Source organism: Phaethon aethereus, assembly GCF_964289735.1.
Source record: "Phaethon aethereus genome assembly, chromosome: 6".
Classification (NCBI taxonomy): domain Eukaryota; kingdom Metazoa; phylum Chordata; class Aves; order Phaethontiformes; family Phaethontidae; genus Phaethon; species Phaethon aethereus.
The window spans coordinates 25,877,407-25,904,637 of NC_138580.1; the positions used below are offsets into that span (position 1 = coordinate 25,877,407).

The 27,231-nt window shown below is 39.1% G+C and overlaps 1 protein-coding gene across 2 annotated transcripts in view; it reads right to left on the minus strand.

Moving 5' to 3' along the window:
- PDE11A (phosphodiesterase 11A) overlaps window positions 1-27,231 on the minus strand; it is a gene marked incomplete at its 3' end in the record, with an annotated part of 132,871 nt that overhangs the window by 9,572 nt on the left and 96,068 nt on the right. For both annotated transcript variants that reach the window (XM_082001200.1, XM_082001199.1), the window contains 9 exons: window positions 26,017-26,163; window positions 25,805-25,912; window positions 21,092-21,201; window positions 17,865-17,955; window positions 14,710-14,810; window positions 10,314-10,391; window positions 8,881-8,948; window positions 6,531-6,601; window positions 4,073-4,156 (listed from right to left, as the gene is read on the minus strand). In XM_082001200.1, the coding sequence (XP_081857326.1) occupies window positions 4,073-4,156; window positions 6,531-6,601; window positions 8,881-8,948; window positions 10,314-10,391; window positions 14,710-14,810; window positions 17,865-17,955; window positions 21,092-21,201; window positions 25,805-25,912; window positions 26,017-26,163 (858 nt within the window). The remainder of the gene's footprint in view (window positions 1-4,072; window positions 4,157-6,530; window positions 6,602-8,880; window positions 8,949-10,313; window positions 10,392-14,709; window positions 14,811-17,864; window positions 17,956-21,091; window positions 21,202-25,804; window positions 25,913-26,016; window positions 26,164-27,231) is intronic.

A 27,231-nucleotide genomic window follows, 5' to 3' on the forward strand; every position in this document is an offset into this window, starting at 1 on the left:
GGTACACACAAACCACAGACTCCAGGAGAGAAATCTGTTTGTTAGTGTTGAAACTCTTAGTATCTCTTTACTGGAGGGTCAGAGATGTAATTTGTCTTATTGATCAAAATTCGGTTTCCTTTTCCATGAACATTTATGTCCAAATAGGTACAGAATACTTTCTCTGTGTGGTGAACAAGCTGTCAGTGTAGCCATAGTGCTTTATTATCAGTGGGATGTCTTAGATTTTCTGCTTTAGTTGCTTGTGCTTCCCCTTTATAGAATATTCTACCAAAAAAAGGGGATTATTACTTCATACTGAAGCTGCGTTAGTAGATCTGAAATGCTCTACAGCTACAAAAAATGCATTTTTTTCTTTATAATTATTCTAATAAGCTTGTTTCTCATCTCTACTGATGAACTCTTTTCTTGCTGGCATTTTTGAATGAAGAGCAAATGTGATGCAGTAAAGCGTAACTAAAGCCCCCAAGTCAAAGCTTCAGAGTAAATGGATGGCTGTTCTGCTACTCAAGGCAAAAATTCCAGTGTCACATAAAAATACTCTGATCAGTGATCACTACAGTAACAAAAAAGTAAATTCAATAAAATTACAATGTCCCAAGTGTAATAAAAAGCAGTGAACAAAAAATTGTGAAGCTTTCATCTTCACAAACCTTTGATCCACAGCATGAAGGAAACAGATTTGATTACTAAGGTATTTTGAAATTGGAGGTGGCTTGATTCCCACATTGAGCAGCAGATGTGGGAGACAGCAAGGGAGCAGAGCCATGGCTTACCTTGTGCCAAGAGCAGAGTCAGGCTGACAGAGCAAACACAAAAAGGTTTTGGATTTAGACACTTGGATATGGGAAAACTAGCTATGTAATTCCTGACTTTTTTTTTTTGTCATCAGCTATCATTATGTAACTAAACTATATTTAGCTTCAAGCTCCATGTTACCTTATGATGCAGCATGTTTTGTATATATTTGACCTTTTTTCTTCTGGGTGGGATGGGCAGTCAAATAGGATTACTAATGGAAGGTGCACAGATGTTGAGAATTTGCTAGTCACTTGTAAACCTTCTCACAACAAGGGGCCAAATGCAGAAAGCAGTTCTAGCCAGGTAAGCAGAGGGATGTGATATGCATCCCCCAATAAAGGAGACTTCATTATCCTTTACTTGGGAGAAGAACTGCACCTCAAAGTGTATTGTCTTGAGCTACCTTAAGGAAACGTAGCGAGCAGAGCAGATGCATAATAAAGACGTAAAGCCAACACTCCCCAGAAGACTGATCAAGTCCCAAAGAATGTTTCAGAGTGGAGAAAAAAAAATAAGGACAGGAAGGCAATAACTCTAAAATGCTCTGCAAAACTTATATACTGTTTTAAGTATGAAAATTCCTTGTGGAATGTGGGCACTGTGGTATGTAGCCTAGCTCATAAGTTTTGACTGTGGAGAAGACATGATTTGTTATAGTACTGTTATAGTACTGTCAGTGGTACTGGGGTGGTGTCAGAGCACTCCTGGAAGTTTGGGCTGTGAAGTTCCTTCTGTACTGCATACTTCAGACACCTGCAGCTGCCAAGAATAGCCTACTCTTTGGAATTATGAGCAAAGACAATTTCAGGGTGCTCTGCTGATCTGTCTGACTTTAACAGGAGTTGCCAGCATTCATTATTTGCTGGGACCATCTCTGCTGTGTGGGTGTCAAATAAAACAGAGCACAGCATTAGGTCCTGCTGTAGCAACTGTGTTGGTATGGATGCACGCATTCCCCATGGAGTTCCCTTCAAGGCTCTGGATGCTAGGATCTGCCCACATGGATTTAGGACTTCTAATCATTAGCACAGAAAAAAACTACATGCAAAAGCCTTGATTTGTTCTCTATGGTTTAATGTTGTAATTTTGGTATCAAAATGAGTGTCAAATGGTTATTTCAAACATACTTTTTTTTTAAGCACTATGCTAGTGAGCTATATAAGTACTGCTAAGATTTTACTAATTTGTCAGCTGCCACTCTGCCTCTTTGTGTTTCATTTGTAATGATGTAACCCATTCTATCCCCACATGCAGTCCCTACAGCGTATTACAATGGCTAGACTCTTAAGGAATGTATTTGGGGCGGGGGGAAGACATCTAGGACTTGGCCATAGTTGTAGTGTTCAGCCAGCCCTAAATGGAGGATTTACAATGCCTGAATACACTGCTGATGTGATATGTGTATTGAGGTTTGATTAAGCTGGATATGAAAATTAAAACTTGGCTTCACAATGAAGAAAGAATCTCCCGCAGTGTGATACTATGACATCAAGTTTTCTGTTTACCCCTAAGGCTGGTGCTGCAATGATTTCCAGGTTTGATGGTGTCTCTTTTTTAAGTTGTTGAGCAGCCGGCTAATAGCTGCACAGCATGATGCAAAGACAGCAGAAAGCAGGGAAATCAGATGTGAATATATTCCCCAGAGATCTCCTGCTAAGATGGAGCTAACTAACCAGAGCTTTAGTGCTCAAATGTAGTCTTCTCATGCAGAGGATGGGCTGATTATCAGCTCTTCCTGCTTTGTAGTACATTTTTGGATTACAGATGTTATTACAAATCATGAATTCTGGTATAATATGCATTCTAGTGTAATACTATATTGAAAGGAACATTATTTTTAAAGAGTTTTCATCCAAGGTCAGCCCCCCGCCCCCATCCAAAGTGATCTTGGTATTTTAAAAAACACAGGTTTATATTCTTCTTCTGTGCTTGCTTTGCCTTAATTGTTTGAAAGCTGTAGCTTTAATTTATTTCATCATGACAAAGACTAACCTAAGAAAGGGACAGGATCTACTGGCAAAGCAGTAGCCCACCTCACTCTTTACACAAGCGCATGTTGTCCATGTCACGGAACAGGAGTTGCCTTTGCTGCTGGGCAGTCACTTCTTTATTTCCACAGTGGCAGCCTCAGATGCCACAAGGTACAGAAGGCAGGGGAAGGACATCATCCTTCTTACCTCGTATGCTACTGGTGACATATCTGGTCTATAAAATGAAAAGGAACTGCCAGTCCCTTTTTGTTTGTGTGTAGGGAAACTGCATTCAGGCACAAGTCCATCAGTTCAATGGTAACATGGGAGCTGGCACCTGCTTCCCAGCTCTTGGCTTTGTATTATCACTGACCCACTCATTGCTTGGAGATGTGAGGCAGTTTAGGGAGCAGTGGTAACAGGGAGAACTTGTTGCAGTTCCCCAGAAACGCCTAGTGAGAACATCCCCGTGTTTTCCTGGATATCAATGGCCAAACTGGCAGTCTTTAGTGGCATAAGGCAGTCTGTGTGGTTTCAGTGAGTAGGAGGAAGACTGGCTGACACAGTTTATTGATGGTTAAGTTTCTATAGTGTTCTTTTCATTTATCATCATGCTCGTGTAGCTCTGCTTTCTATACAGATAAGAGAGAAAAAGTTAAAATGGTAAAGCTTATGTTGCACAAGTCAAATTCTGAAGCTGGTTTAATCCAAAAAGAGATGCATTATTCTGGTCATCTATAGCCTTAATAAAGTAGCACTTGAGAACTTATACACCTTATACCAAGCACCCACGCAGCCTGTGTAGAAAGAAGCATGATTAAAGGAGTAAACTCCAAGTTAAACCACAAATCATTTGTCACTGACATTAAAGGCTTGGCCTAGCGTGCCCTTTGACAGTTTGGAAAGGAGCCAGAAGGGAGTGCAAAGGCTCAGCCTCGAGCTTCCCTTTGGGCCTCACATATTTGGACAGGTTTGATAGGAGCACCTAACGAGGCTGTCCCTCTGGCACTTCTCTGCAGAGCACTCCACACCTTGGCATGACGAGAATCAGTTTGTCTCAAACATAATAAAATAAACAGTTGCCCTATCAGATTTTATAACTTAGAGAGGAATTATGTTTACAGATATTACCACCTTCAGGGAATCTGAAGATTTCTGCATAGAATTCAGGCTTTTGGTAAAGTCAAAGAAGGATAAGAGTTCAAATAGCCTTCGAGACTGCACTGTAAGCTAACTCTTTTTCCCTAGAGAGGCAAGAACAATCTTCTCTGGACTCTACAGGAGCAGTAAGTAAAAATTACCTCATACAATGGCATGCAGATGCTATCAATCCACTCGAGCTGCAACCTGGGTAGTTCATCTTTCCTGTTCCGATCAAAAATGGCCTGAATTGAGAAGGGAACAAAACTGTCATGCTTTACTACACCAAAGTACTTTATAGACACATCATCCAGCACTTTGCAGCTATGATTGTAGAATTCTCACAAGCAGAACACTTTGTAAACTGTAATCAATCTTTGTATCAGTCTTCCTACTGCTTTGTCTGGCATGAAAAAGAACCTGTTTGTTTTCAATTCTGTTTTGAAATGTGTAGGTTGAATGTATTTGAATTTTACAATTCTGTGATGTAAAATTAATGCTCCACAGTTGGAGTTGAGCTGGTCAGAAACCACCTGTAGAAATGTACATACCTTTGAGTAGAAATTTCCCTTTTCTCACATGGGGTTTTCTAGCTCAGCAAAATGAACAGTGATGGATCTGGGCTGGATCCCTCCCTCCCAGTTACAGAACCAGCCATGTCTGTGAATCCAAAGGGTGGGGAATCAACAGGTCTGTTCTTCTGGGGAGCAGTTACCAATTTGTTCCTCTGGAAACAGCCTAATTCACTGCACTCCCCCAGAGAGGAAATTCTAGAGGTCAAAGCTGATGTTCAAGAGTCTCAATTATTGGCTGAAAGGATATGGAAGAAACAGAGTTCTGCAGAGCTTGAATGTGAGTTGAGTTTCCTCCATACTCTGCCTGAGATTACTTGGGTCCATCAGCTTTCCGTCTACAGGATTTTCATCCTTCTCCTAGTGGCCCATCCACACCATTTACTGAATGCATTTTTTTTTTTAACTCTCTGAATATGTCAAGTTTTAAATCCTTCTGTCTTTTTCTGTGGAAAGCTTGTTCCTATTCTGGGCCCATCTCCTCAAGGCTGACGTCTCCTGAGAAAACGTACTTTCCTTCTCTACCTTCTACAAACTCCAGATTATACATATTACATTACATTAAATGTCTGGTTGAATTCTTCTAGCTGTAGCCTGCTCTTTCTGACATACACAGGTATCACACAGGGTACCTAAATAAGACGAGCAGGTAAGATTCAAGGACTTGGTGATCTTAAATAAGAATCTTGTGTTTGATTCTGGAAAATTCTGTATTTCCTATGCAAAAAATTTTGAAAAATCCTGTTGTTTTCAGATTGTTATAGCACAACTCAAGAAAAAAAATAAATCCCTGAGTTATAAGATAAGAGAACATCGCATTATCTTGCTGACTAACAACTCTTACCTAACTAGCAGCAATACCTATCTAGGTGGCTAGAAGAAGCTACCTGGCTTTTGGTAAAGCTCTGGCTTTTGTCTTTCTCTGCACTTCTACCACGTCTGCAGCATGTCCAAATTGTAGATATAATAACATACCTTAAAATCTTTCTTAAGGCTGCTGGACTTGGGCCATTTGCACTGGAATTCATTGCTACTTGAAGACTGTAACATTAATGTATGTGTTGAAATAAAATTACTTCCTATCATGCTTCATTAGCACGACAAACACACACACTTTGCAAATTTTATATACAAGGCAAGAAAGGCACTTATATCCATATTATATGGAAAGGTACTTGCAGTTATTCATGGCTAGATTTGGTCTCAGAATTGCGAATACCATGATTGACTGATTACTCTTCTACTGGAGTATAGCTACCGTTTTAAAGCCGTTTATGGTATCTAAGCATATTTACCACAAACTTTTTAACTTTATTGACTTCATTATATCACAATGGGCTCTTATTTAAAGTGAGAATAAGCCTGAGCCACTGGAATGATCTTTTTATTTTCGGAAGCATAATATATTTGTGAATGGCTTGTAAGTTAAATTCTTTAGAATACTTTCTGCTACCCTCTCCTGTTGCCTCCAGATAACGGCTTGTCAACATTTTGAGGTATTTAACCTCGATAAGGCTTTCTCTTCAAATCATTCACTGAAAATCTTTATGAAACTTTTTTCTTAGTTCTTGCTTGACACTTTATACCCATCTGCCTATATTCCACTCAATCCCAATTTATCCTTTCAATCTCAGTGTTAGTTAGCTGTATACCTATAAAAATGTTTTTCAGCATTTGATACATCAAATAACACAGACAGCTGCAGCATAAAGTAAATCTAACAATTTTGATTTCCATAAGTAGCTGGTGATTTTTTATTTGAATACTGTGTATTAAAAACAATACCTGTTGCTTAGAAAATGAACTGACAGAATAACCTTGGGAATAGGTACAGAAAATGGGGAAAAGGGCTCAATGCAAAAGTGACTGAGTTGACTGGATAACTTTTATAGATGGCTGTAGATGCATGTCCTTATTGGACAGAGCTTTTATTTATTCCAAGATTCTTCTTTACATACAAAATACAGTTACTTTTTCTGAATGACCCCAATGATATTTTCTTACCCTATTCAAGTCAGTAACTGTTTCAGAAGTGATAAAAACTTACTGAAGGGATGAGTTTGAGTTCAGATCTTTCTCTGTCTCCTTGTTCAAAGAACTCACTGGTTACCAGCTCAGCTGCCTATAACATAAATTGTGATAAAGATTAGAGTTTTTGGTAATGAGTTTTTTTAAAATTTTTAAGGTAATGAGTTCTTGATCAGACCATGACTTCAGCCTGTGTTTAATTGTAAAGAAGTGAATAGCCTCACTTACATGACTGATGTCAGGCACGTGTTTGTATAGTTTTCAGGACTGGGCATACAGAGGGTATAAACAGCCATATAGCCAACAGTCATGACAGGCACACGTAGCCCTTTTTGATAGGGAATTGACTGGGGAATTACACTGCAATGTTGAGGTAGCACTCAATGCAGTTACATGCAACATACTCAAGTATTGAGGAAAAAAATAGAAAATTATAGCTTCTTGTTCACATCCACAATTATGTCTGTAAAAATGCTTTGTAAAATGTGCAAGAGCTCTCTGGGCATTTACAGGCTGTTGCCCTATATAAACAACTTCACTTATCAAAGAAACTTAATTAACCAATAACCTCTGTTGTCTTAATTTAACGTGAAATCATAAAGGTCTTTTTCCCCACTAGGCTCTACTTTTTTCCCATGACTGTAATCACTATAGGATCTGAATATCTAAATGTGAACTCAGATTGTGATTTTCATATTGAATGAAAATCAAGAACTGGTGGGTTGGAAGTTGGAATGCTTCTTTCTGACTTTTGTGAATGAAGATGTTCTATTCACAGCAGAGGTTTGTACTTCTCAGAAGAACACAAGATTTAAAACCACAATTATTTATGGAAACAACAGGAATTTTAGGAAGTTATACAGTGAGCAATCCTGATCTCGTAGCCTTTACGTACTGTACTCTTCTCATGTGTGGGGCTTTAGAAGGCAGGCACGTGTGACATTTGAGATGCAAAAAAATGAAACTAAGCTACTGAAGATGGCATTCAGTTCCTAAAGCTCCTGTCATGCCTGCTTATTGTTTGTTTTCAAGCTAGGAAATTATTTCATAATGCCAACGCACAGGAGGGTGAACTAAGGAGAGGACTTGCACTTCATAAAATCTCAAAATCTCTTGCTCTAGCAACTGCATGGTAGCTAGCATTCACAAATCGTAAGGTTGTTACAGTTGAAATAAGGAGTACCAAAATATATTGGAAGTAGGTGAAGTGATGTTATAAAGTACTTAAATCTTGAGCCAGGCTATCACACATTTTGGAACTTTATAATGTATGTAATCCCAGCACACTAATAAAATTCTGGATCAATACTCTAAGATAGAGGAATAATTTAACAACTTAGCAGCAATTAAGGGTTTGCCAAGTGAATTGTATAAAAATAATCAAGATGTAGTCTCACCCCTGTCTCCCACTGCTGTTCTGATCCTGTTCTCCTTGTGTCTTTTTCCCCTCTTCTTTTGTCTGTTTCTATCTTCTCTTCCTGAATTTTGCCTTCTTACATGGAGCCTTTATTCCCTTTCATTCATATATTTTAATCTCTTTCTCCCTCACTTTTCATGTTCTTTTCCTTTCGGCACAGTTAAGGTCCAACTGTTTCCTGTTTTCCCTCTGTGGACTTATTAGCCTCTCTGCTCAACCAGGTAATGTTTCAATCAATTCCAGACTCGGTTTTTAAATTTAAAGTAAACCTGAGTAAGGTTTGAGACCTTGAGTAAGGAAAGATGCCTAGAATAGGGAAAATCTTCTGGTAAAGGACAAGACTTTTGGTACAGGTTGCTTTCTCACATTGTAATTGTTTGCCAATGCTGGACCCAAGTTTTACATATATTTCTAAAGAGCCTACTCAGCAGTAGAAGCCTGATTTTTTATTTGTTTGTTTCTAAGTACAGGATGCTAAAAAATGCTCTATACTACACATGCAGTTTTTTCCATCAGTGTGGAGAAAATAAACACATTGCTCTTATCATAGATACTGAAGATTTTATGTCAGTCAAAGTTTACAGATCATCTGCTGGTATTTTTAATTTAGGGAAGATTCTGCAACTGCCAAGAAAAACTGTGGGACAAAACAAGTAAGTGTAGCTACATGTGGCTAATGCTTTTTTTGTTTAATCCATCCATTTTTTTTGATAGGGATTTAAAAGGTTAATAAGAGGAAAGGTTGTAAAGCCAGATCTCTTCAGGTACCTACATGCTGCTTACCAGCATGTGTACATGGAAATAAACCATTTCTTGCAGAAACCCCCTGCTATTTTTTTATAGCATTAATACCGCTGTAAATTGATTCCAGTTTTGGTCCCTTGCAAGCCAGGGCCATGGGAATATTGTCCCGCCAGTCCCGCCTCCTCCCAGCCTTGCTATTAATCATGACTTGCCTGTCTTGAAATCTCCCACGGTTTGGTCACAGCTCCAAGGTCACAGGCTGTCATTAGCATTGATCTGAAAAACAGAAATGAACAATACAAGCTGAATCAACCTTTGTTGGATTTCTAAATAACTCTGCTCTGGATGCATAAATAAATAATACATATACAAAATGTCAGCCCTGGCACCTTCTTTTCCTCCAGAAAAGAATGACATGTTTGAAATCTCAGCCATCGGTATCGCTTTCACATCACAATTGTGCCTAGGAAGCCTAATGTGTTGCAGGTCATCAGATGATGAATTTTGGTACTGTGCATTGTACACTAGAAAAGAAATGATATTGTAAGGGAGTAACTGCTAATTTTGCAATACTTCTAACACTACTTACATTAATACCTATAATATATGAGAAAGTATGTGATTCAGATGATATAAGTAAGGGTATTATTACATAGTAACACCTGCAAACTGGATTAATTTATATGCCTATTTGTAAGTGACTGCTGTAGCAAGAGAACCTATAATCACAGGAGGCATCCCAGACACAGTTTAAGCAGTTTCTACTGCTCATCTATAACAAAAATTTAAGATTTACTACGAGCTATACTGTTCCACTGTAGTTTAATACCTAGCTACAACCATGTTTTATAAGCATTAGGAGAAAGAAACCATTCAGCTGTAGAAAGCGTTTATGTACAGTACATGATGCAGATAAAAGTCTAAGAAAGTTTAAATGAAGAACAAGGGCACTGAAAATGAAGCATCAAAATTATTGCCTGAATCTAAAATTAGGAATGAGTGAAATGATATGGAAAATAGAAAATGGCCAATATTTTGGTCAAAAGACCAAAAAGAAACAGAATTTTAATGAAGTTTCAGATAAAACAAGACATAATCAAGCATGCATATGTAAATGCCCACGTTTTAGTGTCTCAAAAGTGTGGTGTACTCAAACCAACCACAATGTCTGAGGTTTTCAATAGGATGCAAGCTCAGATCATTCCCGAGGCCTAGAAGAGTACCGTGTATTTGCAAATTCCCTGGTACAGACTAGAAGAGGAGAGAGAAGCACGGTCAGTGAAAGAAGACAGCTGAGAGGAGGAGGGAACAGGGAAACGGACAAGAAAGATCTTTCTTTCTGGAGAAAGAGCAGAAAGGCTGAGTGGTAACTGGTGAGGCTGGGAGAAAGGGAAGAAAACATGACAAGAGTGCAAAGGCAAAAATAGGAATGGAGAAGGTGAAGTCACACTGATTACATCCCTGCTGTTTGGTAATGTTTAGAAATCATACCATACATTTCATATCATGGATCATATTTTTAAAACAAGCTACCTTCTCTTGTTACTCTAGGTAAGTCTTCTCTCCATGATAAATGAAATTCCTTAAACAAATACGGCTACACTTTGAAATAACCAGAAAGCAAGAAATAGTAATGCTCACCGAAATATTTCTCGGTGGTTTTTTACATTCCAATCATAACCACCTTTACCGACAAGTTCAAAAAACTCTGTCCTCCTCCTGCAACAAAACAGATTATCAGAGAAGGAAACATGACACTTCCAGGGCAGCACTTGCAGTAGAAACACAGTTCTCTGGATGATACAAACTCTTTGCACCTCATGTATTATTGTTAAGGTCATTACACTGACAGTCCATTTAAGCGAAACATACTAATTTCTGAACATGTTCTATAAATGTCTGTTATCAATGTCAGAGTTGCCTAGTAAAAGCAATATTGTATTTATGGTCTCCACAGAGAAGGAAATAAATGGTATCAAAATGTTCAGTCTTCCATGGAAGCATGAAATGTTCATCTACAGTGGTGGACAGACAGACAATAGAAACACCCCTGAAATATATACACACTTCTCTTTACTTGTCCTTGCAAAATGATTTTTAGTTCTGGACCCTAAAGGGTTTTTCAGAGACGTGCAATTACTGTTATTTCCAGCACGCAGAACATAACAGTGAGACACGGGAGCTGCAGATGTCTTGAGCTAGTAGTTCCTATTGACTAGAAACTAGGTCTCCCTGCTTGGTCCAGTGCTTTGCCTTCTGCAATATTTTGCCTATGTCCTCACAGATGGACAAAATATGAGCCAGAATATGTTAATGCTTGTTTGGTGCCTTTAAGTACCAAAATTCTGACTCAATATAGTCTGTAATTTTTTTATGGCACTGAGACTCCAAGCAACTCTTATTGCACGCAGCATGACTACAATATGAAACAGATCCTGCACCAGATACAGTGGAAGTTGAAGCACAAAAATACAGAGCAACTTGCCCAGAGTGACACAACGTATTAGCAAAGCTGGAAAGCAAAACCTATATTCTGAGTGACAGTCCAGTGCCCCACCTCATAGGAGACAGTGCTATCTTTGTCAAGTGGAAATGTAGTTAGATTCCTCAACAAGAAGGAGTTTGCAAAGTCTTGTATTTCCTACATTTTCTTCAGCTAGAATGAAATTTTGAACAGTGATTATTGACAGCAGTCTGACAGCAGCCAGTACAGGTTTTACACACGAGAAGATGCACACTTCCAGGAACATTGCTCTTGATCAATGGACAGATTTTACGTGGGGCATGTTGCATTATTCTGGTCACTGACTGTCATGCATTATATGACCAGTCACTCCTACCATAGGGACTTTCTATAATGGATTTCATGACAGCAACTAGAACAGGGAGCTATAAGGACTGTGTGATGGTATCCAATCCCTTATGTTTCGTGAAATAAGATATGAGAGCGTTTCACGTTACAAAATTTGCTGGGACAATGCAAAGTGACACATGCAGAAAACAAAATTCAGTTCTCACACAAAGGCATAGCATTGTGGCCCCAGTGGAAATAAATATTGCAATGATAAAAATTTTAATGGCTAAGAGTCGTTGGCACATAAACCTTAAACCAGCCTAATCCCGAGCAGATCATCAACAGCTACATGCTCTATTATGAGAGTGAGCAGTGCATTTTTGCATTCTGTATTTCAGTGCCCAGTCTAACAATGTAAAATTTGGTAATGATTTAATTTTGATGTGTTTGGTATGCTGGACAATTAATATCTTACTGGACAAAAAACAGGCAAGAATGTTTAAAGCTGGAAGATCAGGAAGATGACATTCCAGAAAACTCAAACATTCAAATTTAAAAAATAGAGATCCATAAAGAGTAACTGAAAAAGTGAGTCTCAAGGCCTTATGTTAAGTTGAAAACTTTAAAATAAGAATTTTCTTTGAAATCCATTTAAGTTGATGCAGAAGTAGTAGTCCAACTCCACAGAGAATTTCATGTAGGAAAGAGTCAACTTGAGGAAAGCAGCCATGTATAAGGAACCAATTTAGTGTTTCCTACTGGTTGCTTATGCCTGGTATCCAAAAGAAAGAGGTTTGCTAATATTAAGCAAACATAATATGCCAGAATTTCAGAAATAAATGTAATTATAACAATTTTGCAACATCTCTGAGTAACACTGACTCTGGCTGTATTTTTCCTGGAAGCAAAAAGTTGTCTTGCTATATATAGCAAATCCAGTTGCTCAAGACATCGTTTGACTGAATTTCCATAAACTTCATTTTGATTCCATGCTTTTGCTTGCTGTATTATCTATAAGCATCATTATCTAGAATTATCTACTAAAATCAAGTATATTTTTCATCTGACCTTTCACTGAAAGTAATCGTTTTGTTAGTTTGTAGAAAAGTAGTGCCTTGATAAGGTCATAAGCCTCGCTCTGCCTGGAATTTTCTTGCCGTTTTGCTAGCTGGACTTTGTGATCATTAGGTTTAGGCATTCTAAGAATACCAGTATGAGAATTTCCTTCTCTACAAAAATACTAAAGATGTAACAAACTGAAAAAACAAGTTAGGAACTTGTGTGGAAACATCTGTTCACACAGGGTGGCTTTAAGCAGTGCAAATCACTGACATTTCCAGTAGGTCATTTTCAGGCACTTTTGGAAGTAAGGTAGCATAACAACTACCTGATCAGTGAATCGTAATACCACCAAAGAAAAGAGAACTTATTTGCAGACTTCTGAGTAAAGAGGCCTTATTTGCTAAAAGTTTTCTGACTGATGTCACACATAAAAATCAATTATGCAAGCAAGGAAGAATAATCTTGAAATTCAGCTGATGTCCCTTTTTGGACATTATTTCTCTATATGAAAACTAGAAAGACAACTTGACCATGTAGTTTTTCAACCTAAGGCAGGCAGGGAAGAGAGCTTTACCCCATCCAGGTCTGGACTGGGTTCCCTCCCAAGGCAGAGCCGTGGGCGCTCTCCAGGGCAGAGCCTCCGGCTCTTCTGGGGGCTGCAGGATCTTGGCCGGGGGAGCACACGAGGCTGTGCCAGCGCAGCTGCCCTCTCAGCCCCGGCCGCTCATCTCTTCCTTGACAACAGAAAACATTTGTGCCGTGCTTGTTATCTGTGATGAGATAGGAGAACCCGTACTGACACATCCCTGCGGTCCTTCTATCTCACTTAAAGCTGTCAGCAAATTCCCCTGTCGCACCAGCCCCCCAGATAACAAGCGATCCTAACAGACAGCTTCAAAAAGAGTATGTTTAAAAGGGCTTGTTTGTCCTGCTCAGGATTTTCATGTCAGCAAGCAGAAATTTCTTCAGGGACTAATGTTTAGAAGTTGTTTATAATAAAACTATTAATGAAAACCCTTTCTTAATATAGCTTCACTGAGAATAGACTTGCAGGAAACAAAGAATATCAGTGTGTCTACTGCCAGTACTGTTTAGAAACAGCCCTTGGCACAGTAACTAAATACTGAGGAAAAAAGACAAAGACATTGCAGCATACCAGTTAGTATGTTTACAATTAACAGTTAAAGGTACAATGCTGGTATAGATAGTTGAACAATTTGCCTGAAGTTTTCTGGAAACTTGTTTGGTATAAACCATCAACACAAAAAAGCAGGGGAATCCAGGTGTACACCCCTAAAAGTTGAGAAAACCATTACTAAACGCTACCCAGTGCTGTTTAGGATAGGATGTTAATGGACATCAAACAAAAATTCCTAAGGATGAACTGTTGTCACAACTGTGAAGGTAGTACACCGAAACTGCACATCTGAGAGCACTTCTCCCTGTAAGTCAGTGCCAGGCATGTGCCATGGAGTGTGATGTCAAAAGTGCAATGTGACAGTGACACCACGACTCCTCCAACTACACACACGCTCCCACACATTTTCACCAGGAGGAGGCTGGTAATAACAGTATTTGAAAAACATAAAATAGCACCAACTTGAAGTCTTCTTAGAGACTGGATTTGCAAACAAGGAAAAGGAAGAAAAGTGGATGAGAGAGATCCTATTACACTCTCGAGTTAAGCTTTTTAAGACCTATTCTCATGTGATGCAAATTGGCATAATTTGTCTCCAAAGAAGCAATGAGTATGCTTTCATTACCTCTGCAACTGGGTCTGTAATTATACTATTTCTTAGCGCACATGTTTAGAAACTCTGAAATGGTAGAAAAGAGTTCTAAAATATCGTTGATTTTCTACATGCCTGAACAAATGATCGCAGAAAGGACAGAAAATTATGGGACTGAGCTGTAACCGATTCCTGGGATTGCTTTGAAGTATAAGCCTAGGATTTCACTTGCTTTTTGTTGATACAGACATGTTACACATTAAAGCAAAACTTACTTGGACACTTGAGATATTTCTATTAGCCTAAGATATACTAAGCATTAGACTAAATCTCTTCAATCACAGCTAAACACTAATTTATCATATTCTATATCCTTATTGGTATTTAACAAGTCATTAGAGCAAGTTCTTCAAATTTTCATTTGTCAAATACAAGAAATGCCAATACTTACTCAAAATACAGAGTGAGGTCTGTTGCCAATATCGATTGCTTTAGAAGCTGCATAAGGTCACTGTAGTCCTTAGAGGACAAGTTAGCAAAGATGTTGTGACCCTATAATGAAAGAGATAAAAGAGGTAAAGGGCTAGCAATCAATATAGGTTTTTAAAAGGTTTTCTAACTCTTCAGTCTACTGTTTCCCTGTAACAGAGGCATTTTCTGATTCATAGCACAACTATGACAAAGTAATAATGTTAATATTGCTGAGATTACATTGGGGTGGAAGAGTTGACGATTGTAATCAAGCACCCGGGATGTTTTTCTAAACTCTGCTGAAATTATAGCCTCTTGAGGAAAGATTTACTCTTTGCTCTGACCCTGCACTGACTCAGTTTATGGGGAAAATCTATGGATACATCTCAATCTTTCCTCTTATTAAATGTTTTGGGGAGCTATACATTGCAGCTTTTGAGTTGTGCTCCTAATAGATTTATCTGTGCTGTTGCTTGCAGGCACACAAACTGCTGTTAGAGCAAACACACTAAATCAGTTTTTCATTCAAAACAGACTATTTGCTACTCTGCCCATTACTGCATTGTCTTACAGTGTATACAAGCATTGCCTGTGCAAACTAAAGAACTGCAACTTTATGCAGTTTTAATATGCTTTGTAGGCCCAATAGGCTACTTTTTAGGGATCATGGATTAAGAATTTGAGAGGTGCTCCATGGCCAGAATGAAAGGAAACAAATTATTTAATATTGCTAATTGAGAGCAGGAAGGTCCTTTTGAAAGTGAATTTCTGAAAACTAAGAGGAACAGAGAATCTATAATTTCTCTATGAAATCCTAGAGAAAAGAAACAAAATTAATGGAAAATTCTAAACGTAAGCTTAAGAAGTGGTCTTTGTGACATTAGTCACATAGAACTAAAATAACATAAATAAAAGCACTACACTTTTTTTTTTTTTCCTAATCACCTATAGAAATAATGAGGTTCCTGCTAAACGGAGTCTTATTTTGGTGGTATTTAGCACTGTAACACACACATTCAGTATACTTAGGAAGATTAAAATGCACTTGAACCCAAGAATTTTCCAGCAGCAGGATTGCTATAACTGTGATGGTCTGAGGACATAAAATAGATAAGGTCTGGAGGCAGAGATAGTATTTTTAATAGATCAGCTAACTGTTGGACTAAGAAAATAGTTTGCCATGCATAAAAGATGATCTTCTCTGTAACAGTGAAATGATTATTTCTTTTCAGCTAAATATTGAGAAGGATTTGAGAATCTAAAGCTTATTTATGAAAAACACTGTTAAAACCAAAGTCCTCAGAAGAAAATAAAGCAAAATGTATCAGGAAAATAGCAGAGCTCTTACAACAGGGATAATTTACCGAGTCGTCTGTTATTCTATAATATCTGTTGCCTTTCTGACCTGTTTCATGGCGTATAAAACCATGTCACTACAAAACTCAGGATCACTTATACTGAGGTTAGCATGTCAAGAGTAAACGATAAATAGCTCCTTTGTCCAACATGATAAAAATCTAAAGAAATAATACAATATACTATGTTTCCTTCTAGATAGCAAAGACAGACTGGTATATCAACATTAGTGGATAGGGTATAATCTCATTTCAGCTTATTTAAGAGAGGAGACCAACTGCTCAGCTGGTGGAAGTTGGTGTATCTTTAAGTAGATTGGAGGATCCAAATCTACATGTATTCCAAACTAAGGGGTGTTGCTACATTAGCCAATAGTATCTATTGGATAAAAATCCCATAGGATTAATTTTCTGGTCTAGAAATGAGGACCTGGAGAAGAAGCTGCCTGGGTGATCAAAGGAGAGGACTTGCATTTCAAGTAATATTTTACATCTCTGACAGAAGGTGGAGTATATTCCTAGAAAAAAAAGGTGTTTTTTTCATAAATTTCTTGATTTTTAAGCTGGAAAAGGTAAAGAAGAGCGTCTAGACTGGCACGAGCTATAAACTTTCACAGAGTTGTCCATGTCTTGAACCTGTCTTCTGAGAGACATTCAGTTGTGAAGAAGATTTCAAGAACTAGAGAAATCACTGTTTCCCAGGAAAGCTTCTTCCAGGGACTGAACAAGTCTCATTGTTTTAGAAAGAAAACAGAAAACCCCAAACCACTTTCATTTTTTCCTATTCTGAACCTGTCTGTTTAACATTCAAATGCTGCTTTTTCTTAGGCCTTTCCCTGGTAGGGTAAGGAGCCATTTAGATAAGCTAGGCTAGGCTAAGCAGGCTGAGCTGTTTAAATCTCATGCTGGTGCTCTCCCTTCCTATGTCTACTTTTTTAACATAATGTCGAAAAACTGAACACTAAAGCCATAGTCCTATGACTGATCTCTGTGGTGCTATACGCCAAGGTAAAGCCATCACCCGGCTCCCATTTGTCTGTGATTGTGGAACATTCCTGTGCTCTTCAAAAGTTACTGCAGATCAGCATACGGTCTCCAATTGTGCTGCATGAACAACATTTTTGGCTTTATACATACTGAATGCATTTTGTAACAACCTGTCTGTGTAAATTAAGAACATACATCCACTGCTTTGTAAGGATTGCCTGCCCATCCTTCTCCTTTTCTCACTTACTACATCTCTAGGGTAGTGCATGCTACATACTGTTACACCTATGATATTCCAGGCAAAAACTATGTTTTATGTGTATCTGCAAAGCAACTAGGGTACTTTGGACAGCAAATATTACTGATATTAATTAAAAAAAATAATTTAGTAAAATCATGAAAAACCAACATAAAAATACTGATTACAGAAAGACTGTCACAGAAATGAAATTGGTCCAGTAAAGAATGACTCTGATACTCCCGTGGGGAAAAGTAAGTGCTTGTTTCACCTGCCTGTAAACCACTGAGCAGGGTATATGTAAGAAGACTAAGAAAAGCTGACGATACGATTAGGGTATGTTCGCCTTGCCCCTAGCTGATTGAGACAAATATAATTTCTGGGCTTTATGATCAGCATTTGTAGTTTAATTTCATGCTAGTTGTGACCTTTGTGGTAAACAATAAATAATTCCTCAAGGAGAGGGCATTAAAAAGGTACTGTGTGTGGTATTTCCTTTCTCCAGCTGCAACTGCCCAACAGCTTACAGGGAGATTAACAGTAATGCTTTTGTACCTCACTTTGGAGAATCATGACAGCATGATTGAAATGGTGATGCTCCAAGGTAGCTGAGGTGCCATAGAGCTGAGCTAAGGCTGATCCGCTCCTGAAACAGAACACAGGGAGTCAACAAATACTGCTCATCTGCTTACAAAGCAGGTTTCAGAGACGATTTAGTAACTAAAGCACGTAGCTACACTCTTCCTCTCCACATCAGCAACCACACTTCGGGCAGTTGACAAGATCACAATACTAATTTAAATACTAATTTAAAGATCAAAATACTAATACGAGACATTTATGTTCCAGACCTTGCTAAAAATCATCAGCTGATTAAAGATTTTCCTGGAACTACATGAAATTTTGTAATGCAACTTTCAAAGTGCCTCAGTGACGCAATAGCACAGGCACACCACTGTGCAGTAAAGACAAACAGTAACACCCTTGAGCTAGGACCGGCTGTTCTGTTAATACTTTTTATTTTACTACTACTACTACTACCACCACCACTACCACTAGTAGTGCTGTTACTACTATTAAGAATTATATTAATTCTTAATAGAGATAACCACAATGGCTTACAGTGGGTGATTACAAACTCTTAAAAACCCCAAACAAACCCAACAACAAAAAAACAACTGCAAACACAGTGAGGTTCTGTCTGTGCGTAAAATCATGCACTTAAAAAATACTAAGATAACCAAAAAAGTGTAAGTGAGCAGTGAATATAAAAATAAAGTTTAGCATCTCTTTAAAATGTGTTTTCTCATTATGTTTATTGTCTAAAACAAAGTTAGCTTCAAAATGCACAGAGCAGGTGGGTCTTCTAACTTTAATTAACAAAAATCTACAGAATACAATTATGAAATTGCGAATCGTTGGGAGGTGCAGAGGACAGGACTGGATTGTCAGAATAGTTACTGTTCACTATTACTTCATTTCTGAGACCCAGCCTAAAACGACAAGATGGGTTTTCTTTCCAAAGAAATGAGAATAAGAGATTAGGCTAGAGACAAACAGAAATAGTCTCCAAGGAGCATATACTATAAAACTGCACCATACTGATATTTAATTATCAGAACCAGCTATATTAGAGAGAAGGATGTCCAGGAAATATCATCCTTAGAGAATGTGGAGTTGAGATATATAACAGAGCTATTTCAGACAACTGCGATATTGCCTCCATCGTATACCTCTTGAACTTTCATCACACAGAACAGCAGTATTGAACACTGAAGATAAAATAAGAAAATGCAATGCTTAAATTTACAAGTCAGGTTAGAGGAATAAATCATAGCTGCTGTTATGAAAACTACAGCTTCTGTTTTCAGGGATGTTTTATACATGTGTGGTAATGTTCATCTTTTGTTAAATGTCTTCAGCAATTTCTTTATGGAACCATAAAACAGCAGCCTCCTCTTTGTACTTCGTTGTCAAACAAACGTAAGTGACAGCAGTCTAATGCTGAAACCTCTACCTTTAACTCAGCCATCACTCTGCACAAGAGATATCTCTTGTGTAGTATTACAGCAGAGAAGTGGTTAACTTAATCAGAGCCTAAAACAATCAGAATGTAAATCTTAGGTCTCGTTTTTGTAAATTAGGAAGATTTTTACGAATTTACTGACATAAACATCAGTCAGCTGTTTGTCTCGTCTTTTTTGATCCTCTTCAAGATTCAGCTGCAAGATTCAGCATCTAGCAGTGCTTGGTAACCTTTGCACCAGGAGCTCTGTCTTCTGAGCACTGCAATTGATTTTCCTCGCTATGGTGATTGAAGATCCAGACAGTATCATTGTTTCATTGAGACTGTACAGCAACACCAATAGCTCAGGAAATGGCAGCTTAGTGAATATCAGAAACATCAGTTTGAGTGATGTTCACTGAGGCAGCTTTGCCCCCAGAAATGCAGCAGCCCGTGCATATACACATTACATCAGAGTAGTTCTGCAAAAGGTAGGACAGAATAGGCTAATACAACGTCACCCTGTCTTTCAAATATCTTTGGACAAGCATTTGACCACGTGCCCATCACACTGGAGGATTAGCAGTAAAGCAGAACAAAGCTACAAATGCATGCTAGGATCTGCAGCACAAGAGAGCCTCAAGGTTTCATATTCTGACTAGAGGACCTGGGGAGTCAAGAAAACAACATGGGATTTGGAGGAGTTTGTGTCTGACAGCTTAATTGCACAGCTTAGCCAGGATGTTCTCAGGGGACATTTCCTGTTGTCCCCCCTCGTTCTCAGGGAACACAGATTTTGGAAATAATTTGACCTTAGTCAAGGGAGTTCCTTTACCACCACAATAAGAGGTAGTACCCTCAAACCTTCCACAAACCTGCTTCTACCTCACAGTGTCTGAGGGCAGCAGCCTGGACAGTAAAAATGACAGCAAGACAGGGCTGCTGAATCAGGTGCTAAGCACTTTGAATAGAATAAAATTCATTTTCAGAATTGAAAACGGTCTGGAGAGAAAGCTTTCTCATAGGTGATGTAAGAACCTGCCTTTGAGATCCAGTTTCGTGTTCTGGTGGGTACTGACTGTTGCAGGGACAGCCAGCCCACCCCTGCCCACTGCAGCATGTCTCCAAACAGGCTCTGTGTGCTCTAGCATGTGGGACAGGCCAGGGAGGAGGCGTTTCTACAGAGCAGGGACTCTGTGTGATGCGTCTGTAGAATCACCCACAAATGATGGGTATGTGGTGACGCAACTACTCCAGCCGCCCGCTCTGGACAAGGTGCATCTGAGCTCCAGCTGATGGCAACAGTTTCATACTCCATAAGATAGGAATTATTTTATGTAGACTTGTCTATATGTTTGTGAAAGCATGATTTCAGTTTTACCTCCTTTCTTCTTAATAGTTGAACAAGGTTCAACATCATGCATTCCAACCAGCAAGAACAACCCAGACAGACAGTTTCATTGTTCTCTGCATTGAATATGAGAATCAATGATACCTCAGCCTGAAAAGAACATCAAGTATTGGCACCACATTTCAATACGCAGTGTCAGTTCACAAGGGGTAACCCAACCAACAGGTTGATACACAGGACAAGCCAGCAATTACCCAAAAGAACAGCGAATGATAAAGATGGATAGTCCCTCACTACATAGAAGAATAAGAATACTTGGCCTTGGCCTAGGAAGCCTGAAATTAATGCTTCATTCTTTATCCTGGTCACCTTTTGCTCTTCTGTGGGAGAAAAACAAATTAAAGTATTAAGAATTAGAAAACTTACTTGGCTTGGAAGGCATTGTTTGTTCCCCTGTGGTCAAGGTCATGACATAAGCATCCCACAATCAAAGCTAAAATTTCAATTTCCGTCAGAATCTCCTGAAATCCTGCAGTCTGAAAGCAGAAAAAAAAAATAGCAGCTGTAACTATCAGTAGCAAAAGGGATAAGTAATGTTAGTCCATCGAGCAACAGTCAACTTTGTTTTGATACCATGAACGTTTCAGTAAGAAGAAGATAAATGCTTTATTGTCATACTATATTCCCTGCTGTATGTTAGATGGTTAGCAGAATAGATAACGTCCTTGGAGTGATCTGTTATTATCTCTCTGTTGCATTTCCAGCATGCCATTTCTCCGCTACCCAGAAGGCACTAAAGGCAAGAAGACCTGAAAATAAACAGCAATACTACACACTAAGACAGGAACTGGAATTTCACATCAGATAAATACAAAACAAAATTCAGTCCATTTTGAAATTATTGTTCAGAGAAGTATGTACAGAGATTTCTTCAATCCTGAGGTGACCATCTTAGGGAATCCCTACTGTCAGAGATAGCCAAGATGTTAAATCAAAAGACCTATAAAAGAAGCCAGCTAAAATATACTCTATGGAACTGTTACGAACTATTAAGAAATTTGTTATCTGGGACACATGAAATGAAGCGGCATGATTTAAAGAGGAAATATCTCAAATAGCATGTTTCTGCTGCAGATACCTACTTTAATGTGGGAGAGAATTTTGAAAACTGATGTATTGAAATTCTCCATGAGCAGCTCAGACCAGATACACCCATGTCAATGGGGGAGCTGATCCTAGAAACGTTTTCTTTTGGCACTATATTTCTCCTCATGGATACTTGCCATAGCAGTTTTCCTGCCTGAACTGCATCATATCAGAAAAGAAACTGTTATTGCTAACCCCAAGCATCCTTGAACAGATCCCATCTAGAAGAGGTGCTGGACCCTGCATGGGACACAACTTGTCTGGTGCTGTGCATCCTACCCACGACAGAAACCACCTGCTGCTTCTACTCTTCAGAAGCATAAGCGCATATTGCCTGCAAAAATGACTGGCTGAGCTGGAAAATCATAACACTTGTCTTTCCACAGTGCCACTCTCCAACAACACTCCTCAATTAGCCGCAAGATCTAGTTAGTATGAAAGGAAATTATATAAAAGGAATATAAAATACATTTATATTGCAAGACTAAGGCTTAACACTAACAGTATGTAAGAAATCCTAAATTCCATTGATTTTCAATGGGGCATAATTCCACCCACTGGCAAGAAGAGGGTTAAGTGATACAAAGACAGTGAATATCAGCGGGACTTGATGTCCTTACAGCCCACTCAGAAATGCCAGTTAATTGCTGCAATATAACATGAAAACTCCGCTATTCACCCTGAAGACCACAAATTCTACTTAAATAAACGCCCATTCAAATCCAGATAGCTTCTGTTTTCATAGTCTGAAATGTGGCAGCAGTTAATATTTAGGCAGTACAGGGAGCCAAGCTCCCCCAAGTGCTCAGGAATGCATTTGAGTGGGAATAGTGGAAGTGCAGGACTTGCTACAAAAGCTTCATGATTGTGCTCAAAGTTTACATATCAAAAAAGATGATCAAATACAAGGAAAAAGATTCCTTTTCTGTAGAATCCACTGGTGTACAGAGTAACTTGAATATCATGAACAATATTCTCCTGGTTTCTAGTGGCATTGCTATTTTAGTTTCAATAACAGCTACCCAGGCAGAGGAAATTCTCTAAAAAATAGTGTTTTCTCTTTTAATTTTTGAAACATTGCTCTTATATAACAAATAATAATCAAGGTCTATTTTTTACAAAAGGATTAAAAGTACATTTGTAACTGACAACATGCCATGTGTCAAGTTTCAATCTAGAGAAAACATTCATGGCTAAGTTAAAACAGCTTAAAATAGAAGTTTTATAATATAAAATTGATGCTGTAATAAATATTCTTTAGCATCGCACAAGCTTTGATTAAACTCACGGATTCAACCTGTATTGCAAATGCAGGAAAGCTGATTAAGGAATTTATTAAGAGTAGCAACATCTCAAAAATAAATGCAACATTTTATTTAATCAAAAGTGTTGTCATCGAATACATGAAAGAATCATTGCATATTTCACTTAATGAAAACCATTTAATTTGAAACAATGTTACGGTAAGGGGATAGCTGCTTTAAAAATACTGAAAGAAAATAGCAATGCATTTCCCCATCTTTTGAATTTACACAGAGAGAAAAAATACATGCAGATGATGGTGCAGTAAAATTTATTTTCAACAGAAAAGGAATGACCCATAACTCACGAGTGGCAGACTCCAGTGAGTTATGGAGGCCATTCTTTCATGTGAGGAAATGAATTGCATTCATTATACTTTGTCCCACATTTATATGTCTTATTATTAGCACACCAGATGGGATTTTAATTTTGTATTGCTTATGTGTTCATTTTTACTTTTTGAAAGAAGTATCCAGATGAACTGTGTTAGGCAAAGGCATTGATAATGAAGCCTGGGCTTGATTCTGCGGCTTACTCCCATCTGATGTCCATAACTTGCAGGAGCAGTCTTGCTTCACTGCTCGTCTTCAGAAAATTTGGGTGAGCCTGAAATACAGAAGCATGGCTCACAGGACTGGGCTTATTATTGTTCAGTGTCTAACTGGAGAGAGAAAATACAGACTTAGATACACAGGAACATACCTTAGATATGCAGAAGGCTGACCCAGGAGTGAGCAAACTGGTTTAAGCTTTGTTAGATGTCTGTTGTTTGGATAGTTCAACCCAGCGTTACAGGTTACACGTTACTACAGAGCCCCTCTCTGATGGTCAAAGAATTTACACCTTTTTGTGAGTGAAAAAACAAGTCACGTACTAACTTGGATGGTTCCACCAAGACAAACGCAGTAAGAGCAAGCCCTGTGCCATTACTAGTCTCTTGACTCTCTTTTTTGTCTTTTTTTCACAAAATCAGTCTTCCTATCTCTGGAAGGAAGAGCAGCCCACACGGACTGTACACCTGAACTTATTCTGTTCTCGGACAGAGCCACAGTGAAGTGAGGTGGGCTGCGTGGCGAGTCCAATGACATGGGCACACGCATCCAGCCCTGCAACTGGAATTGCTCATTCAGTTTATTAGCAGGAGTGTGGGCAATGAAATGAGCTTGGCTTGAAAATCCCGGATCACCTCCCACAGACAGTTGTGTCCCTGTGCTGACTGCTAAAAGGATCCTGAAATTACGCTTTGAGAACCACGGCCAAAGCAGTTTATGGCTGAGGCCTCGCAGGCTTGCTGGTGGCTGTTGAAGCGGGAGGGATCCGCTTTCTCCCCGCCGGCTGCCAATGGAGTCACCGCTAGCCGAGATGAGATGGAGACGCCTGTGGGCGAGTGCGCTTCCCACCGCAGAACAGCCTGGGAAACCCTGGCCTCGGAGCTCCACCTAGAGGTCCTCACGGGTGAGGTTTGAGGGCTCCTCACCCCCTTGGCAGCATTTGGCAGATGCCATTTAATCTAATGCCCAGCTGAACGGCGCTGCTTGACTTTGCCCTTACTCCTCAGAGTAAAAGCCCTTTTAAGTTATAGAAAAAATTTTAAAAAGCACATCAAGTTTATAAAGCTTTAGAAACGACCGATGCCCACGTGTTACCACGAGACTTCATTAGAGATCGTCAGAAAGCGCCTGCTGAAGCAATGTTAATTCTGCTCAGCTGAACAGCCTCACGCCCAGAAGAGGAGGTGACCTTTCTCCCTGGCTGAACATCTCCGTTTGCTTTGTCTCACAGTGTACAGTACAGCTTTGCTATGCCTTCATGAACGCTCTCAGCAAGAAACCCACACAGCTGGGACAGACCTAGCACCAGACCAACATCTACCTGCTAGGGGATGTCATACTCTGTTTTTTCTCGCCCGACACACACAGTGTTGTGTGCATGCAGACATGTTGCTTCTCTGTTGCCATATTAACCAGAATATTAAACATCCAAGACCACCAAGCTTCTTATTGATAATTTACAAGAATTAACTAGCCAAACATGGATTATTTCATGCAGTAAGGTTACTGTATGGTAGGGAGAGAGAGAGAAAGATCAGTGGTACTTTAAACAGAATTGACTTGTATGCTGAAAGGAGTTACAGGTACTGATGGAGATAAATTGTTGTGTTAATAAAACCCAGAAGTGTTACACAGAGTCCAATGGAGACACAAGATTCACCTTAGATCACTATGTTGGAAGATAATCTTAACATGTTTTAAGGCAATACCTTCCACAATTATTTAGATGAAGCTGGATAAGAAGGTAATAAATATCAACATAATAAATACTTCTTCTGGGATTCTAATCTTCCTTGGTTTTGTATCACCCCATTTGAGTCTGAAATAAATATCAAAGAGTTCCAAAAGAAAAACATTTTTATAAGATCAAGATCTATAATAACAAGCTCACTCCAAGACTGCCATCGCTTTTCAGTCACTTTAATGTGCCTGTGATATCACTGTCACTAAAACACTATAAGGTTTTGCCACATATGTGCCACCTTAAGTTGAATAACCTGATTCTGTGTGCATTTCTATTGGAAAGGAACGAGCATCGTAATAAGTAGAAAAGAAATCAAACATTGGAAAATGTTTAGATAGGTAAGGCAATGTAGCAATAAAAGCTCTTACGGGATTGTTTCTGTAGCTGGATACTTACAGTTAACATGGCAAACATTAGCTGGCAGACGTTGAAAGCATGCCTCCAGTTGTGATACAAAACCATGCGATAATTCTTCCTAACGGTCAAAAGCCACCTACACAGCGTCTGAAATGAAAAGTACAATTTGATCACGGCTACTAAACGTGTATAAATGGACAGAGCAGTGCCAAGACAAAAGCCGCAGATATCTCTGCGGCGCAGATGGTTACCTCGTAGTCAATTTTAAATTTCTGAACCATTCCAAGTTCCATGAACATCCGCAGGGCTGCAGTAATCATAGCATCCACATCAAGCGAGAAGTCATCAAAATGGATATCATCAATGCCAAGCTCAGACACCAGAGGGATGTTTGTTGCCTGAAAACACCAAAGGGAAAGAGAAACTTCTGATTCAAAACTTGTGTCTTTTTTTCTGTGTCACTCTTACAAGAAACGGTCCATACATTAGTTCTGACCTGCCAATACATCCCCTGCTTGATTTGAATCCCAAGCAATAAAAGTCTTCATCTGAGAATATAAAAATATGACAGGCTAACAGAGCAAGAAAACAGTGGGAAGGAGAAGAACCTGGCATGAGCAGGAAACAGACTCACCATCCCAACTGGAGCCCATATACAGCATTTAGACCGTGAGAGCTGACCACTTTACAGCTACTGCAGTAACACAATGTATTTCAATGCAAATTACAATGCTGTAATACAGGAAACATCTGGACATCCAGCAGCTGTGAATTTTAATTGCTACCGTTCAGAAATGCGAAGTAAATATACTGCTCTGCAGAATTTCTTCATCCAAATGTCTTTACATCCATAAGTATACACATACCCTTTGCTTTACACCGTTTGCTACACGTTCACAGAAACAGAGAATAATACAAGAATCATCTAGCAGAAGTACTTTTCAAAGTAAAATAAAAATAATTTTCAACATGCTGATTATGTAGTAAGTCACTAAACAACAGCAAAAGCCTTGTTTTGCTTTGTCCATGTAACAGCAGACTTTTGTCCTGTTTGTAAGAGACAAATGAGCTTTTCACACATACAAAAACACATGAACAAGCATCCAGGACTGGCTAATGCATACAGTTGCACAGAGAGATGTGTTGTGGCTGGCCCAGTGGCAGCACCTGCGAGAGCCAGGCAGAGGTACTGACAGCCCTCGCGGGCTTCTCTGCCCTTCCTTATGCCCCTCTGCACTTGCTACTCCTCTCCCTAGAGAGGGCTGGTGGAGGAGGCTGCATTTGCCAAAGGAGCATCCGTTCCCTGTCCCCCACAGTGAGAAGGTGATGGGTCAGGTAGAAACCTCACAAAGGGGCTGGATCTGGCCCCCAGGCCATGAGCTGGACCATGCTGAATTAGTTAAAATGGCACAGACTCAGCTGGTGTGGCACATGGAGCTACTCACTTGAATAAAATACCACTTTGT